Below are 14,493 nucleotides of genomic sequence, written 5' to 3'. Positions count from 1 at the left end.
GCGCTCAACTGAAAGTTCTTTTCTACATAGCCCTATAGCCCAAGCCTTCGAAGTCTACCTACTCAGCAAACCAATTTCATTCTTCTTCAATATTAGAGGAAATCTCTTATTTTTGAAAATAACATATAGGATCACACATACAAGTCCTAAACCCATATCCTGATTACACACTGTGAAGATGCCGGCAAATTTTGTCTCTCTTAGGAATGTCAGAAAAGTTTCTGGGTTTTATTTATTTATTTATTCTAGTCTCTCAGGAATACTCAGGAATAACAAGAGTCAATTGTTGATTTTGAAGTGGGGTATTGAACGTGGCCAAGATCACCGCTGGGCTGCTGGGTGTAAAGTGAGCTGGGTGCGACCCTTCTCCCGAGGTGAATGGACGTGCCTTCCCAGTAGCATCCTCACTTGGGAAGGTTGGTCAGAAAGATACCAAAAATAAATAAAGCTAGTGTCTCCACACAGGTCTCCCAGAGGAATGCTTTCCATGTCATGAATAGAATTCAGTTTAATTCCAGAGGTCATTCAATCGGAATCAGAAATTCTATGTTAACTTCCCCTTTTACAGTGGATGCTTAAAATTAGACTACACCCCCAGCAGAAAGTCCGACTCCTTTTTAAAAGGGGAGAACAGCTGCAGAAGAGGGAGGAGGGGGACGGATGGAGGCGAAGAAGTCTTCTACCGACAGAGTTGCAACCCCGTTGGGCTCTCGGCAGTGATTTGTGCATTTGTGTCTCTTGTTGTTGAACACGATCTTTCTTGGCTTCGTTCGCAGCCCACTCCCCGTGTGTGTGGAGCCGACCGTGAAGTCACCGAGCCACCGGCAGCCAGGTCTTGTGGATTTCCGCCGCGGGGCCCACCGGGGAGGGAACTGTGCCTCGGTGTCGCCCAACGGGCCAGCCGCAGGGACTCCCGCGAGGGTCTGCGGCTGGAGGCGCCCAGGACACCGACGCGTCTCTCCGCATCTCCCTCCAAGGAGCCCCGCGCGCCGGGACTGGACTTCCGCGGGGCCGGGGGAGAGAAGCAGGGGAGGTAATCAGCTCACAACGCACGGGTTGAAAGCTGAAAGGGACAGTATAAAAACACTCAACTGTTGGCCAGGATGGAGAAGGAAGAATGCGGAGAGGCAGGAGACGGTCTCAGGTGCCTGGGAACCGCAGAGAGAGCTTAAAAGAAAATCAAATGTCAGCGATAGCTCGGCTTCTCCGCCTCCGCTCCCCCCACCCCATCATCTAAGGGCAGGCAAAAATGAGAAACTAAAAACCTGAGAGAGAGAGAAAGGGACAGAGATGGAGAGGGACAGAGAGAGATCCTTTTCCGCCTGCCTTTAATAGTAGTAGTAGTATCCGCGTTAGGGTTAGCGTTATTAACGTGCCTGTTCCCAACCCTTCATCTCCCTCAAGTTGTATCTTCAAGGCTCCTACCAAGCCAGCCCGATCTATCTGCCACCCACCAGCATCCAAGAGTTATGCAGATGTTTATGGCTGTAAAAAAAAAAAAAATTCAGTTATGCATCCTTGTATTTTTAAATACTGACTGCAAGTGATTCAAGTATAATCCTTTGTAAAGCGCTTTTCTCGTTGGCACATTGAAGGGGTTGAGAGAGGAAAACCCGGCGTGGATTCCCCCGCCCGGGCCCTCTCCCACCCACCTCCCTCGCCCCGACCCGCCCGCCTAGGGGCCTGTGGCTTGCCCTCGGGCCCTGCACCCACAGAGCGTCCGTGGGGGCCTCTCGCCCGGACTCGGCCCCACTTTAGTCGGGGCTGGGTCTCGGTTCTCACGCTGGCGGCGCAGGGAGTTGCTTGGGGAGAAACGTGCTCGCCCTCGGGCTCACCCCTGTCACCTTTGCTAGTGGGAGCCTGGCCTGAGAATCCAGGAGAATTAGGGGCGCTTAGATTTGGCTACCGTCGATCCTGGGCCCTTCCCACTCAGGGGCTCTCAGGGCCACCCGCAGGTTCTGTTCCCAGGCGCGGTTCGAGGGCGTCCAGCCTTGGGGTGACCACCTAACAGAGACGAACTTGTGGGGCTAAGAGGGAAAGGAATTCGGGGAGAAGAGGGAGACCCCAGACCCCTCCCCAGCCTCCCTTTGAAGCCTACCGTGGCCTGTCCCTTTCCGCTCCATAGGGGCTCTAGGGAAGGTCGCACGCCTTGGGCAGAGTTTTGTCTTTAAGTGGACTTTTTTGGGGGAGCTCTACTAACGAGATAGCAACAGCCCGTCTCAGGGTGAAGGCAAATAGCGCAGGCATTGGGTCACAAGAGAAAAGTGGACGCCCAGACGCTAGGCGTTGCTTGCGGCTGTCCCCCAGGCACTTCCGAGGCCTGTACAAACTAGAGAGGCCGAGGATCGCGCGCCACTGAGATCACTGCCCTGCGGATGCGATTTCGGCTTTGTCAAGCGCCAAGACAGTATGATCAGGAGTCTCCAGGCCTCTCCTCGGGGAGCGAGACCCTCGGGGTGGTGGAAGGGGCGCCCGCCGCCCAAGTGGCACCCACAGGCCTGGCATCCGAATGAGCTAGAGCTTCGGGCCCTGAAAGGGCTAACGGAGGAGCCGCAGGAAGGCGACGGCGAACTTCAAAAGTTGTTAGTTAAAAATACACACAAAAAAGAATATTAGCGCTGGTGCCTGCCCGCTGCCCCCCGCCCGCTTCCCCTCCGAAATCCAGTCCGGGCTTTGCACCGCGCCCCCAGCCCGACGCAGCCCGGCCTCTGGCGAGAGCCAATCAGAGAGCGCCTCTCAGCACGTGGAGGAGAGAGACTCCAGCGCTCCGCGCCAGCGGCTCACTACACTTGTTACCGCTTGTCCTGAGCGCGGAGAGGGCGAGCTCCGGCCGCGGGCAGGGCGGGCGCCGGCAGCCGGCAACCGAGGGAGGCAGAGCACAAAGATCGCAGTCCCATCCTTTAGCACCAGCTGTCCCCGACCCCATTCCCCAAAAGACACCGAGCCATCCCCCCGCCGGGAGAGGCAACCAGCGGCCCGCTCACTGCGCCCAGCGAAAAAGCCCCAGCCATGAGCAACCAGTACCAGGACGAGGGCTGCTCCGAGAGGCCCGAGTGCAAAAGTAAATCGCCAACTTTACTCTCCTCCTACTGCATCGACAGCATCCTGGGCCGGAGGAGCCCGTGCAAGATGCGGCTGCTGGGGGCCGCGCAGAGCCTGCCTGCCCCACTGGCCAGCCGCGCCGACCAGGAGAAAGCCGTGCAAGGTAAGGCTGCGCCCGCCAGCAACCTGCGAAGGGCGCCGGGCATTGTTTGGGATGTCTGATGTCTGGGGTCTGCGGGCCTCAGCTTGTCCAGCTGGGGTCGGAGAAAGAAGAGGGGACAACCCCGAGGCCTGGTGCTTCCAAGAGCGATAATCATCTCTCCAGGGGCCGTCTCTCCCTCTCTGCTTCCAAGCAGCAGAGGCCCGGCTTCGCTTTCGGGCCCCTTGGGTTCGCAGTGTTGGTCGTAGGTCGTTTAAATGCCCCCTTTGGTGGCCTTGGGTGTACTCTGACGAGGGACGACAGGTCAGAAATAGTAGGTGCCAGGGTGGATCCTTGTAGCGACAACTTGGTGAAGACAAGAAACCCCAAAGGGTGATGAATGAGGGTCTCTAGGCCAGGTGAGCCTCGGGCTTTCATCTTTGGAGGATTTCTTTATATGCGATATTTGTTTTGCTTTTTTTTTTTTTAAGTGTAGATTACTTGTGAGCTTCGAAATCTCAGCTTTGCAGAAAATGTCTCCCTAGGATTCCTCCAAATGCTCCTTATTGCATTTGAAATGTATTAAATGTGCGGCTTCTGGGTGGCTATTTTTTCCTCTCTGCTGTGGTACTTTTTAAATAGAGTTGAGCTGTTGCTCGAAAGGTTTATTATTTTTTTTCTAAAATTAAAAATTCCAGATTCACTGTCGTTTTACCCCAAACCTGTTACGCTTAAGTTTCGCTTTGAGCTGGCTGCAGAGGTGTCACAGGGCAAGAATTGTTGGTTTCTTGTGAAATCTGAAACCCAGCGGTCCAGCCGCAGCGCCACTTGGAAGAGAGGAGCGGACAGCAGAGAAAGGGCCGTTTAAAATAAAACTGACTTTTTCCTTTTCCTTTTTTTAGTCTGCTGTGGCCCCTGTATCAGGCACTTCCTCAAAGGGGAAGAGCGGCCTGTGCCTGTTGGGACCCCCTCCACCCCCACCCCAGGCCTTTCCCAGAGCATTTTCCCTAGGATGATTTTTCTTTGCCTTTTTGTGCCAGGAGCTCCAGGCCCCTCCCGCTGCGGGCTGGTTGGGGCGAGGCCGGCGCTCAGGGCCACAGGGCCGCTTCCCCCCGCAGGGGTCGCCCGCGGGGCAGCACCCCTCTAGCCAACCAGGGCCCCCGCGGCGGAGCAGCGCGCAGAGGTCGTGCGCAAAGTTTTCAGGATAGCGGTGATTTTTTTTAAGTTGTTGAATGTTTTTGGATTCTTCCCTGGCCCGAAATTGGGGGAAAAAAAAAAAAAAAGTGGGAGAGAGGGCAAGGGAAAGAGAAAAAGGGAAGAAGGAACCGAGGGAGGGACTAAAGAAGGAAGCGTGCAAAACGAGAAGGGAAAGGGGAGAGAAGGAAAAGGGGATGAAGAAAGGGAGAGGGGGAGAGAAAAAAGAGAAAGAGATAAGGAAAGAACAAAAAGAAACGAGGTAGCAAAGAAAGAGGTGAGAAAAGGAAGAAAAATAAAGGGGAGCGAGGGAAGGAGAGGAAAGAAGGGAGGGAGGGCGAGAGAAAGGAAAAAAGAAGGAAATAAGAGAAAAGGAGAGAGAGGTAATGAAAAAGACAGACAGAAAAGTGGGGAAGGAGACGAAGGGTTGGGAGTTGGACCGCGCGGAGGGGGCAGTGGCGGGGTGCCTGGCGCGCTGACCGCCCTCCCTTGCCCGCAGGCTCCCCCAAAGGCAGCAGCACCCAGTTCGAGGCCGAGCTGCACCTGCCGCCTAAGCTGCGGCGCCTGTACGGCCCGGGCGGGGGCCGCCTCCTCCAGGGCGCGGCGGCGGCAGCGGCGGCGGCGGCCGCGGCGGCGGCGGCCACGGCCACAGCCGGCCCGCGGGGGGAGGCCCCGCCGCCGCCGCCGCCCGCGCGGCCTGGGGAGCGGCCGGACGGCGCGGGGGCCGCCGTGGCCGCCGCCGCCGCGGCTGCCGCCTGGGACACGCTCAAGATCAGCCAGGCGCCGCAGGTGAGCATCAGCCGCAGCAAGTCGTACCGCGAGAACGGGGCGCCCTTCGTGCCGCCGCCGCCCGCGCTGGACGAGCTGGGTGGCCCGGGGGGCGCCGCGCACCCGGACGAGCGCCTCGGCGCGGCTGGCGGCCCTGGCGGCACCCCGGTGGCCGGCGGCGGCGGGGGCGCGGAGGACGACGAGGAGGAGCTGCTGGAGGACGAGGAAGACGACGACGAGGAAGAGGAGCTGCTGGAGGACGACGAAGAGGAGCTGCTGGAGGACGACGCGCGCGCGCTGCTCAAGGAGCCCCGGCGCTGCGCTGTGGCCACCACTGGTGCCGTGACCGCTGCCGCCGCCGCCGCTGCGGCCGCCGAGGGCGGGGAGCTGTCCCCCAAAGAGGAGCTGCTGCTGCACCCGGAGGACGCCGAGGGCAAGGACGGCGAGGATAGCGTGTGCTTGTCTGCGGGCAGCGACTCAGAGGAGGGGCTGCTGAAGCGCAAACAGCGGCGCTACCGCACCACGTTCACTAGCTACCAGCTGGAGGAACTGGAGCGGGCCTTCCAGAAGACGCACTACCCGGACGTCTTCACCAGGTACGCGCGCAGGGGGGTTGCAGCGGCAGCGGCTGGAGGGCGCGCGCGACCCGAGGGAGGGAAGGCGGGCGGACAGGGGCCCGGTCTCCAGCCGAGGGACTTTGCTCCTGGACTCAGCCGGGACGCTCCCCCCAACACAACTACCCTTGCTCCTCCCAAGCCACTCATTCCCCACCCCCAGCGCCACCCCGGCTTTACGTTTAGGCAGAGAGGGTTCCTTTCTTTCCCAGGCCCTCTCCGGTTTTTTTTTTTTTTTCCTCCAAACGACAAGTTTTAGTCAGAGAAAAAGCAACGACTTTTCCAAAGAGCGCCCGAACGCGCCACCTTGGAGAGGTGCGCACTCCTGCGCGCACACAACGCACGGCCTAGGGCGCTCCGGCCAGGTCTCCAGCCCAGGCGAGGCCAGGGCAAAACAGAGGCTATTTTTGGCCCTGTACTGTGCACTCCCCACCCCCGCCTGGTGCCCCAGGAGCCTGTTGAGTATCAGTTACGGTTTTCGCAGTGAAGCTCGAGCCGGTGCCTGCGGAGGGAGCCTTTAAAAAGACTGGGAGTCTTGTCGTTTGAGGACTCCTGAAATACCCGGAGCAAGTCGGAGCTGGGCAGTGTTTGGTGTCGGGACACCTGAGGGGCACCAGCCAGCATCTTCCCCATCTTGTCTCTGTCCCGCTCTCCACACTCACATTAAACCCAGAGTGTGTTTGATGTAAACGGGTTTACAGGAGAGCACAATGACTGCCGGGAGTCTGGCCGCCAGTGGATGAAGCAGCTGGCAAAATTTTTCTCTGTGGACGGGTGTCCAAGCCGGGGGTTCAGGGCTGGTCACGCTCCACTTCGCGCTCGCCTCGGTTTTTCTGGGAGGGATGTGATTGTGGGTGGACTGGAACCCTGAGCCACAGCTTACCCAGATCGACCTGGGGCGCCGGCCGGCTGGGGGCCTTCCTCTCCCACCCCAAGGCCAAGGCTCCAAGGCTCGGCTCAGGCTAAGGCTCAGGATTGGAGGAGGGTTAGGACAAACGTCCCCCAGTGGGAAGGGAGAAATGAACGGGTGTCTGCCGGGAGTAGAGCTTGTCAAACCCAGGCAGCTCTTTCTCAGGAGACGTGTGCAGCTTTTCAATGTGCATTTTAGAAACGGAAAGCTGCCCGCCCCTTTGAACCGCAGGAGAAATCTGTGCGTAAGGCCCAGGAGGCCTGAGCCAACTCCAAAGTGTAGTTGGTCTTGCAATTGCCACAGTCTCTCCTCACCAGAAGCAGAAAAGAAAGGATTTAATGCCGGGCCAGGACATGAAACTTGGTCATCCCTTGAGCTGAACTTGCTCCTCCCCTTTGTCACCTAGTCCCTTCCTTACCTTTAAAAAAAAAATTTAAAACTCGGTGTGTGCTATCAAATAGGTGTTTGGCCAACTGGCTTTTTTTGCATTCATCACAATTGTGTATTTAAAAAGAAGAAAATGAGCTGGTGTTAGTTGGCATCCAAGTTTGCCCTCTTTAGCTTCTCCCGGGAAAGCAAAATAAGTAGGGAGGGGCAGCTCCCCTTCTGTACCCCACCCCCACCTTATTCGAACCCAGGGGTCCATGCCCCTTGGCTCCGGTCCTGGGCCGGCCACCAGGGCCATTCTAGATGTGCTGATGCTCTCTGAGGCGGGGGCAACGAAAGGCGCCAAGTGAACCGGTTCCCCGGGCCTGAAGTTTCAGGTGTGGACGGGGGGCCCCTGCCAGCAGCGCAGACCCGGGTCCCAGGGTTGGGCAGCCCCCCCTCTTTCATATTAGCGAGGGGAAAGCCAATTATTCTCGGCGCGCTCATATTTTCGGTAAACAGGTCGTAAGCTGTTTTACAGCATCTTAATGGTTTCCTATTTGCCTTAATTGTCGCAGTAATAACTGCAATGACGGGGTAGGGTTTCAGTTAAATTGACTTCCCCTGAGATGGGCAGGGTTTGTAGTGGGCACTGGAGTCAGGAGGTGCGCAGAATTTTGTTTAATCGAAAAATTACCCCACTGAACTCTTAACAAGCTTAACATATCTCCAGAGGGTAATGGGGAGTGTGACCTATGGGGGTGAGGGAGGGAGGCAGGCAGACGGGAGGGAGAGTGACGGCGGGACAGGCAGAGAGCTGGAAAGAGAGGAAGAAAAAAAGGGAGAACAGAAAGCCAAGAGGGTGAAATTTTTTAAAATAATTGAGTACTAATTTTTTCCCCTGTCTTAATATTAGGACCAAATAGAGTATAAGCGATGTGTGTGTGTATTTCTCCTCCGACTCTAGCTTAGGAGAGAGGGAGAATCCAAGTGTCCAGTTTTGTAGACTTAGATACTCAACAAGCCACCCCTGTCACACTTGAATATAATGTAATCGATATGATGTAATTAACATAATATCCTGGATCTGGCAATGTGTTGTGTGTTTTTATGTTTTCACTCAAGTAATAGGCACTCCAGTGGTAAAGGGGTGCTGATGCTCATGTCTGGGGTGGGGGCAGGTGGGCAGGGAGGACCCTCATGGAGGAGGGCTGCCATGGAGGGGAAGGTGGCTGTGAGGGCTTGCTGGGGCCTGCAGTGACCTCCTGTCTGTGTGTTGCTTTCTTATAGGGAGGAACTGGCCATGAGGCTGGACTTGACCGAGGCCCGAGTCCAGGTGAGCTACACAGCAAGAGTGGGAAGGGAGGGAGGGAAGGAGAGTTTTGGGGAGACAGGGAGAAAAAGATGGCTCGGTGGTCTGGGAGGGGTGCATAGGACTGAGACCCCTTCATAAAATGAAGAGAAGCAGAGTCAGAAAAATAGACCCAAGCACGCACACAAAAAGATATTAAAACGTGAAGACTACCTGGATCGGCTTAGGAGATGAGAGGGGTCGTTGTTTTCTGGGTTTGGGAGCCTGAGGAAGGAGTCCAGATCAGAACAGGGGTTTTAGGGTTCCTGAAACTGCAGTTCAGGAGCCCCTCCCCCGCCCCCAGTCCCTGTAGGAAACAATTCACAGACTGACTTCTCCTGATTGAAATAATGGGATGGAGCATGGATTTGGTTGTTAGACAAATCCGCTCAGCTCCAAGCAGGTATTTGGCTGCGATTAAGTCTCCAATCGGGCTTCATAAAAGCCCACTTAGTGCTAGAACAAACAGGGCCATTTGAAGGCAAAATGCTGTTTGATTTCCCCTCCGCCCGCACAAGGAGCTGGCTAATGCTATTTGATTTCCCATTTTTTATAGCAATGAGCCCACATTGATCTAATAGAGAGTGAGTGCAATGCTATTAAAGGTGTTTGCAGCCCCATACCAGAGTGCATTTCCAAACCCAGGCCTCATAACCAAAGAGACGATCAACACTGGGCAGCCCCGATGGCCAACAGAAAACAGATGTCCCTGGCTTCCGAGCTGAGTGAATCACTTTACAGTCAAAATCAAGCGCTGATAAAGCACAATAAATTCCATATGGCTCATTTAATACACAACAGCTTCTTGCATTAGAGGGCTAATCATGAGGCCTGTCCCCTCCTTTCTGTTGACACATTTCTCCATTGTCAAACAGAGATGTGACAGCAACTCCGCATTTTCAGCTCAGGGGAACGAGTCGTGGGAAAGTTAAATAACTTTTAAAAAGAAAGAGAGCGCCCCCTCCCCTTCTCCTCTCCCCCTATTCACTGGAGAAGATGTAATTAAGGGAATATGAATTATTAGAGCCCTTTTGTTTACCTTTGGGGGGCCTTTGAGGTATTAATTCAATAATGAGGAATTGCAGGGGGACATCTTGATAATTGCAGTTGAGCCGAGAGAGACGAGCTGTCTGTGAAAGGTTTCCACGTTCTGTAAGGGGCTTCTGCCTCCACTGCCCCGGTTTCCACTTTTTTCCTCCTTTGACTGCCATCCAGGAGTGGCGGATATTCTCGGCTAGACAGATTGGGATGCACAAAAGCTGCCTACCCAGCCCTGTCCTATCTATAGTCTTACTTTTTCAAGCCTCTGAATTTCCATGCTGGAGTGTTGTACGATTCCCAAATTGTGGTGAATTGTTATGGATGGGCCCCTTTTCAACAGAATTTTTTTTTTTTTAAATCCATGGCTCTGGAGTCTCCCGTTTTTTCTTGCCCTAGTTTGCTGTTTAAAAGTCAAACCAAGCTGAGATGCTAGTGCTGGTAATGGCAACCCCTCCCCCTTGTACATTTGAAAGACATGGATGTCTTTTAAAATTACCCAAAAAAATTCCTGTGAGAGAATTTACATTATTATTTTAATATAACTCTGTATTGCCCTGGAGTTCATTCTTAATTTTTAGACTTCTATGCAGGCATAAACCCAGCCCTAAAAATATTAATGCCTTCAGGGGAGAAGGAGCATATATTCTCAGATGTGGGTGTGAGGAGCAGGTCACAGAAAAATCATTTCATGCTCCTGGGGGTTATTTTTAGACGATGGTAGCTGAGCTGCCACCTTTCAGGTAAAGGTCTCTACTAAAACTGCTTTCTATTAACAATTAGGAAGATACCTTGTGTTGAAAACCTTCCCCCAAGCTGAGAACAATCTTATTTAACGAACCTATTTAATTAACACCCCCAAAAGGAAACCAAGAACCTGTTAGCTCTGAAGGTTGGAAAAGTCTATGTGGACCTTGTTTACTCTGATTTTTATGTATCGGGGTATTGCTACACGCCTTGTCCATACAGCCAGTGCCTTCCTGCATAGATCAGGCCCTGCATAAAAAAAAAGACCCCATATTTCACGGAGAACTGACCCCCCAAAATGTATACTTGGTTGCTAATTACCGTCAGCATTTCTTCCCTCCCTCCCACCCTTTCCCAAACCCCAGAACCCAGCATAATGCTAGGAGGTGTTAAAGTATTTCTAAAAAGAAGAAATGAACCACCTCCCTGCTTCCCTGTTAAATCCAGGCGCAGGGATTTTGCCAGTTCTTGGGTAAACCTGAAATCGGTGAAAACAGCTGATATGCAGCAAAAGTGTCACTCAGCTCTTGGTGGCTGCCCATTGCAGAGAGTTGCCACTGAATGGGTGCCTTTTTTTTTCACTCATTCCTCCTAACAGCCTTATGAGCAAAGTTTTTTGAATCCCCATTTTACAGATTAGAAAACTGAGGTTCAGAGAGGTGTAAGTGACTCGACTGAAGGCTCACAGCAAGCAGGAGGCAGCACAGACATTTAAGCTTTGGTTTCCTAGTCCCTACGCCCACGGAACCACTTTCCTTAAACTGGGGAAGGAGCTGGGCCAGTTGGAATACCCACTGCAGAGGGTTTGCTTGTCCAGTATTCCCTGCTGGCTTTAAGTGTGGGTCTCTTTCCACCGCCCTTCGGGCCCCAGACGGGTCGGAGAACCACCCGAGGCCAGAGAGGGGCGAGGCGGGCGCGGACAAAAGCGGGAAGGAGGGAGGGGCCGCAGCTGCGGGGGAGAGGCAGGGCCCGGCCGGGGGCCGTGCGGACCGACCCCGGGATCTCTCCGCCTGGCAGGTCTGGTTCCAGAACCGCCGGGCCAAGTGGCGCAAGCGGGAGAAGGCGGGCGCGCAGACCCACCCTCCGGGGCTGCCTTTCCCCGGGCCACTCTCGGCCACCCATCCGCTGAGCCCCTACTTGGACGCCACTCCATTCCCTCCGCACCACCCTGCGCTCGACTCGGCCTGGACGGCCGCCGCTGCCGCTGCCGCCGCCGCCTTCCCGAGCCTACCTCCGCCTCCCGGCTCGGCCAGCCTGCCGCCCAGCGGGGCGCCGCTGGGCCTGAGCACTTTCCTCGGAGCCGCCGTGTTCCGGCACCCGGCCTTCATCAGCCCCGCGTTCGGCAGGTAACGCGCGGCCTCGGGAGTCTGTCTCTTTCTCAGACACACACAGGCAGGGGACAGAGAGGAGGCAGGAGACAGGCAGGGGCTACACACATCTTTTCTCTTTGGCCCAACCTCAGAAACTTAGCCGAAGAAAATACTCTCTAACTTTGCTTCCAAAAAAATTGTGGATCTTGAAGGGAATAGAATGACTTGGGACTGCGCGGGAAAGGGGAGGGCAGTGGCAGTAGCAACAACGGTAACAACCGAGCAGTGTTCAGTGAAAGCTTTTATAAAAGTACCCCATTCGTGGCAGTCACAGCCGTCGCCATAGGTGGTATTCGCGTAAACGTGTACAGGTTGTAGGCATAGAGCAGGGAGGACTTTTTTTTTGGCCCAAAGCTTGGCAGCCTGAGGAAGCCAGCCCTGGTCCCCACAGGAGCCCTGGAGCCACGGGGCCCTCTGGGTGCACGGAATTCTTTCTTCTTCCCAAACTCTATCTTCCCTGTCACTCAAGTGACCCGCTGCCAACGATACTCCCATATGTGCAACCCCCGACCCCCACAGCGGAACAAGACAACGAAATAAAAGAAACAGTTCATCGTATATTATAACTCCCTTTCTTTAAATGAACATCGAATGATGAAATAAAAAGTCTGTATAATCACACAGACAAAGAAACAAAGGAGAGATGTATTAAGTTGGAAAAGTGCAGTGAAAATAAAACTGAATGCAGCTTCAATGATCTCTCTTTGGGAGAACAAAGAAAGAATAGATTCATCCAACTGCGCAGCCACTTGACAAAAAACATCTGAGAGAAAAGTAAAAAAAAAAAAAAAGACTAATTTATCTCTTGTTGCAAACCAATAAAATAAACAGCGAGCACATCGAAGCGTAGTTAGTGACTCAGTTTACCTAATGGAACTAAGGAATGTTACGCCCCCTCTGGGTCACTTTATTATTTCTCTGGGAAAAAAGGAAAAATCCTGTGCTTCCTCCATCCACTCCACTTTCCCCCTCCGACAAGTGAATTGTAAAAGCCGGCGAACACAGCTGGAGTACCGGGCTGTGAGAGTCGGAGAGGCTGGAAGGGGTGGAGGATGGGCTTGGGGAAGAGCAAGAGGCGCTCCGCGAGCCTAGGTGGGAACCTGGAGCCAGGGCCCCCGGGCGAGGCGGCGGGGCAAGCCCAGCAGGCGCTGGGAAGAGGCGGGCGGCGGGGGGAGGGGAGGTGGGGCGTCCGGGAGGGCTCTGTCCTCTGCTTCGCAGGCCCGCCGTGCCGCAGTGCGGAGGGGGAGAAGGCGGCGCGCGGCGCAATCCCTGGGGCGCGCGGAGGCGGTGGCGCGAGTCCCTGGCTCAGGCATCCTGGTGCGCGGGGGTCGCGGGTCCGGGGGCTCTCTGGGTGAGGAAGCCACAGGGGTGCAGGAAAGGCGGCGGGGAGGAGGTGTCGCCGCGCCTGGACACGGGGCCGTTGGCAGGGTCAGAGTCGTCTGCCGAGAGGAAATCAACAGGCGAGCGCCCCCACCCCCCCCCCACTCCCACCCCGCGGGCAAGGCGCCGGAGGGCTACCGCGGCGGCGCTTGTTGGCGGGAAGGCGAGCCCACAAGCCGGCTTTTCCAGCGCCAGCGCAGTCCTGGGCCGAGAAGGAGCCTGGGAGAGGAGGGTTCCAGGTCTGCAGCATAGGTCTTGGGCTGCTTTTATCCTACTATCCTTTTTTTTCCTTCTCCTTTTTTTCTCTCTCCTCTCTTTTCTTTTTGTCTCTACATTTTCTCTACGGGCAAATGGTATTGCAGGCAATTGCAGCCCCTGGCGTTGACATTCACCCTTTTTGAGCGAAATCACAGAATCCGCGCGACTGGGTTTTTTGGGGCCGCGCGCGAGGCCTGGCTGCAGCCCCAGCTCCAGCCCCTCCAGGAATATCTGGCCCTTGGTTTTGTTTTCCGTCCGTTCCTTGCTCCGGTGCAGCCCTCTCTGTGCGCCCAGCCTCGCGTCCTCGCCCCGCCAGCGCCTCGGGCTCGCGGCCACCCGGGCCTGGTTGCCGCCCCCCGCGGCCGCACCGTCTGCGCTCCTCGCGCCCCTGGGGAGAGGGGGCGGCCTACGTGGCGCCGCGCTCCGCTCCGGGGCCGTGACCGCGCTGTTTGCTCTCCCCGCAGGCTCTTTTCCACCATGGCCCCCCTGACCAGCGCGTCGACCGCGGCCGCGCTCCTGAGACAGCCCACGCCGGCCGTGGAAGGCGCGGTGGCGTCGGGCGCGCTGGCCGACCCGGCCACTGCGGCAGCAGACAGACGCGCCTCCAGCATAGCCGCGCTGCGGCTCAAGGCCAAGGAGCATGCTGCCCAGCTCACGCAGCTCAACATCCTGCCGGGCACCAGCACGGGCAAGGAGGTGTGCTAAAGGCCGCCCTCCGTCCCGCGCCCCGGGCGCGCCCCGAAAGGTCACCTCACTCAGCACCACTCAAGACCAAATGGAAACAGAGGACCAGCACACTCCCGAGACGGACGGCACTGAGAGAGCGACCGCAGCCGCTTTCGCAGCAGCGGCCTGAACACGGGCATGGCAGCCCTCGGCGCTACCGGACGCGGCACCTTCTTGGCTGGCTGTCCACCCGCCCCTGCCCTTGTCCCTGACAACTTCGCTCCAACTCGAACGTCCACTCTCTCCCCCGCTCTCACTTCACTGAAAATATTGGGAGAGATTTTCTCTCCTAGACGCCTGAGATTGAAGTTAAAAATTTAAAAGTCCAGCTTCTCTCCGTCCTGATCACCCTCCTCCTTTAGCTTTTTCCTTTTTTTTTTTTTTTAAATAGTACTTTGGCGCTCTGGTTCATCTCCCCAGCGTGGGCCCCGGCGCAAAGCCCGGGCCAGAGAAGTGAATGGGAGCCTGTAAGATAGCTAACAGTGCACTTAAAAAGCATAAGGGGCGTCTTGTTCTTGTTCTCTTCTTTATCATACACCAACCAAGGTTTTTATATCAAACCAAAGGGAAATACTCTGCTAGAATATGGA

The 14,493-nt window shown here is 55.7% G+C and overlaps 1 protein-coding gene across 1 annotated transcript; it reads left to right on the top strand.

The window, feature by feature from the left end:
* The first annotated feature begins 2,884 nt into the window (after window positions 1–2,884).
* On the top strand, window positions 2,885–13,882 carry ARX (aristaless related homeobox). The gene is made up of 5 exons (XM_064277845.1): window positions 2,885–3,205; window positions 4,875–5,739; window positions 8,324–8,369; window positions 11,187–11,515; window positions 13,642–13,882. Exons 1-5 carry the CDS (start codon window positions 3,010–3,012, stop codon window positions 13,880–13,882), a joined length of 1,677 nt encoding a protein of 558 aa, XP_064133915.1. The 5' UTR covers window positions 2,885–3,009.
* The last annotated feature ends 611 nt before the right edge of the window (window positions 13,883–14,493 follow it).

The sequence above is a fragment of the Loxodonta africana genome, chromosome X (assembly GCF_030014295.1).
Source record: "Loxodonta africana isolate mLoxAfr1 chromosome X, mLoxAfr1.hap2, whole genome shotgun sequence".
Lineage (NCBI taxonomy): Eukaryota > Metazoa > Chordata > Mammalia > Proboscidea > Elephantidae > Loxodonta > Loxodonta africana.
The sequence above is the reverse complement of the archived record's forward strand: the minus strand, read 5'-3'. Positions and strand labels throughout refer to the sequence as shown.

What these genes read in the sequence shown, in the direction of transcription:
- ARX (XM_064277845.1), top strand. Translation starts at nt 3,010, where the DNA reads ATGAGCAACCAGTACCAGGACGAGGGCTGCTCCGAGAGGCCCGAGTGC. An exon ending in TACCCGGACGTCTTCACCAG is followed by an intron (nt 5,740 to 8,323) that starts GTACGCGCGCAG and finishes GCTTTCTTATAG; the next exon opens with GGAGGAACTGGCCATGAGGC. An exon ending in ATCAGCCCCGCGTTCGGCAG is followed by an intron (nt 11,516 to 13,641) that starts GTAACGCGCGGC and finishes CTCTCCCCGCAG; the next exon opens with GCTCTTTTCCACCATGGCCC.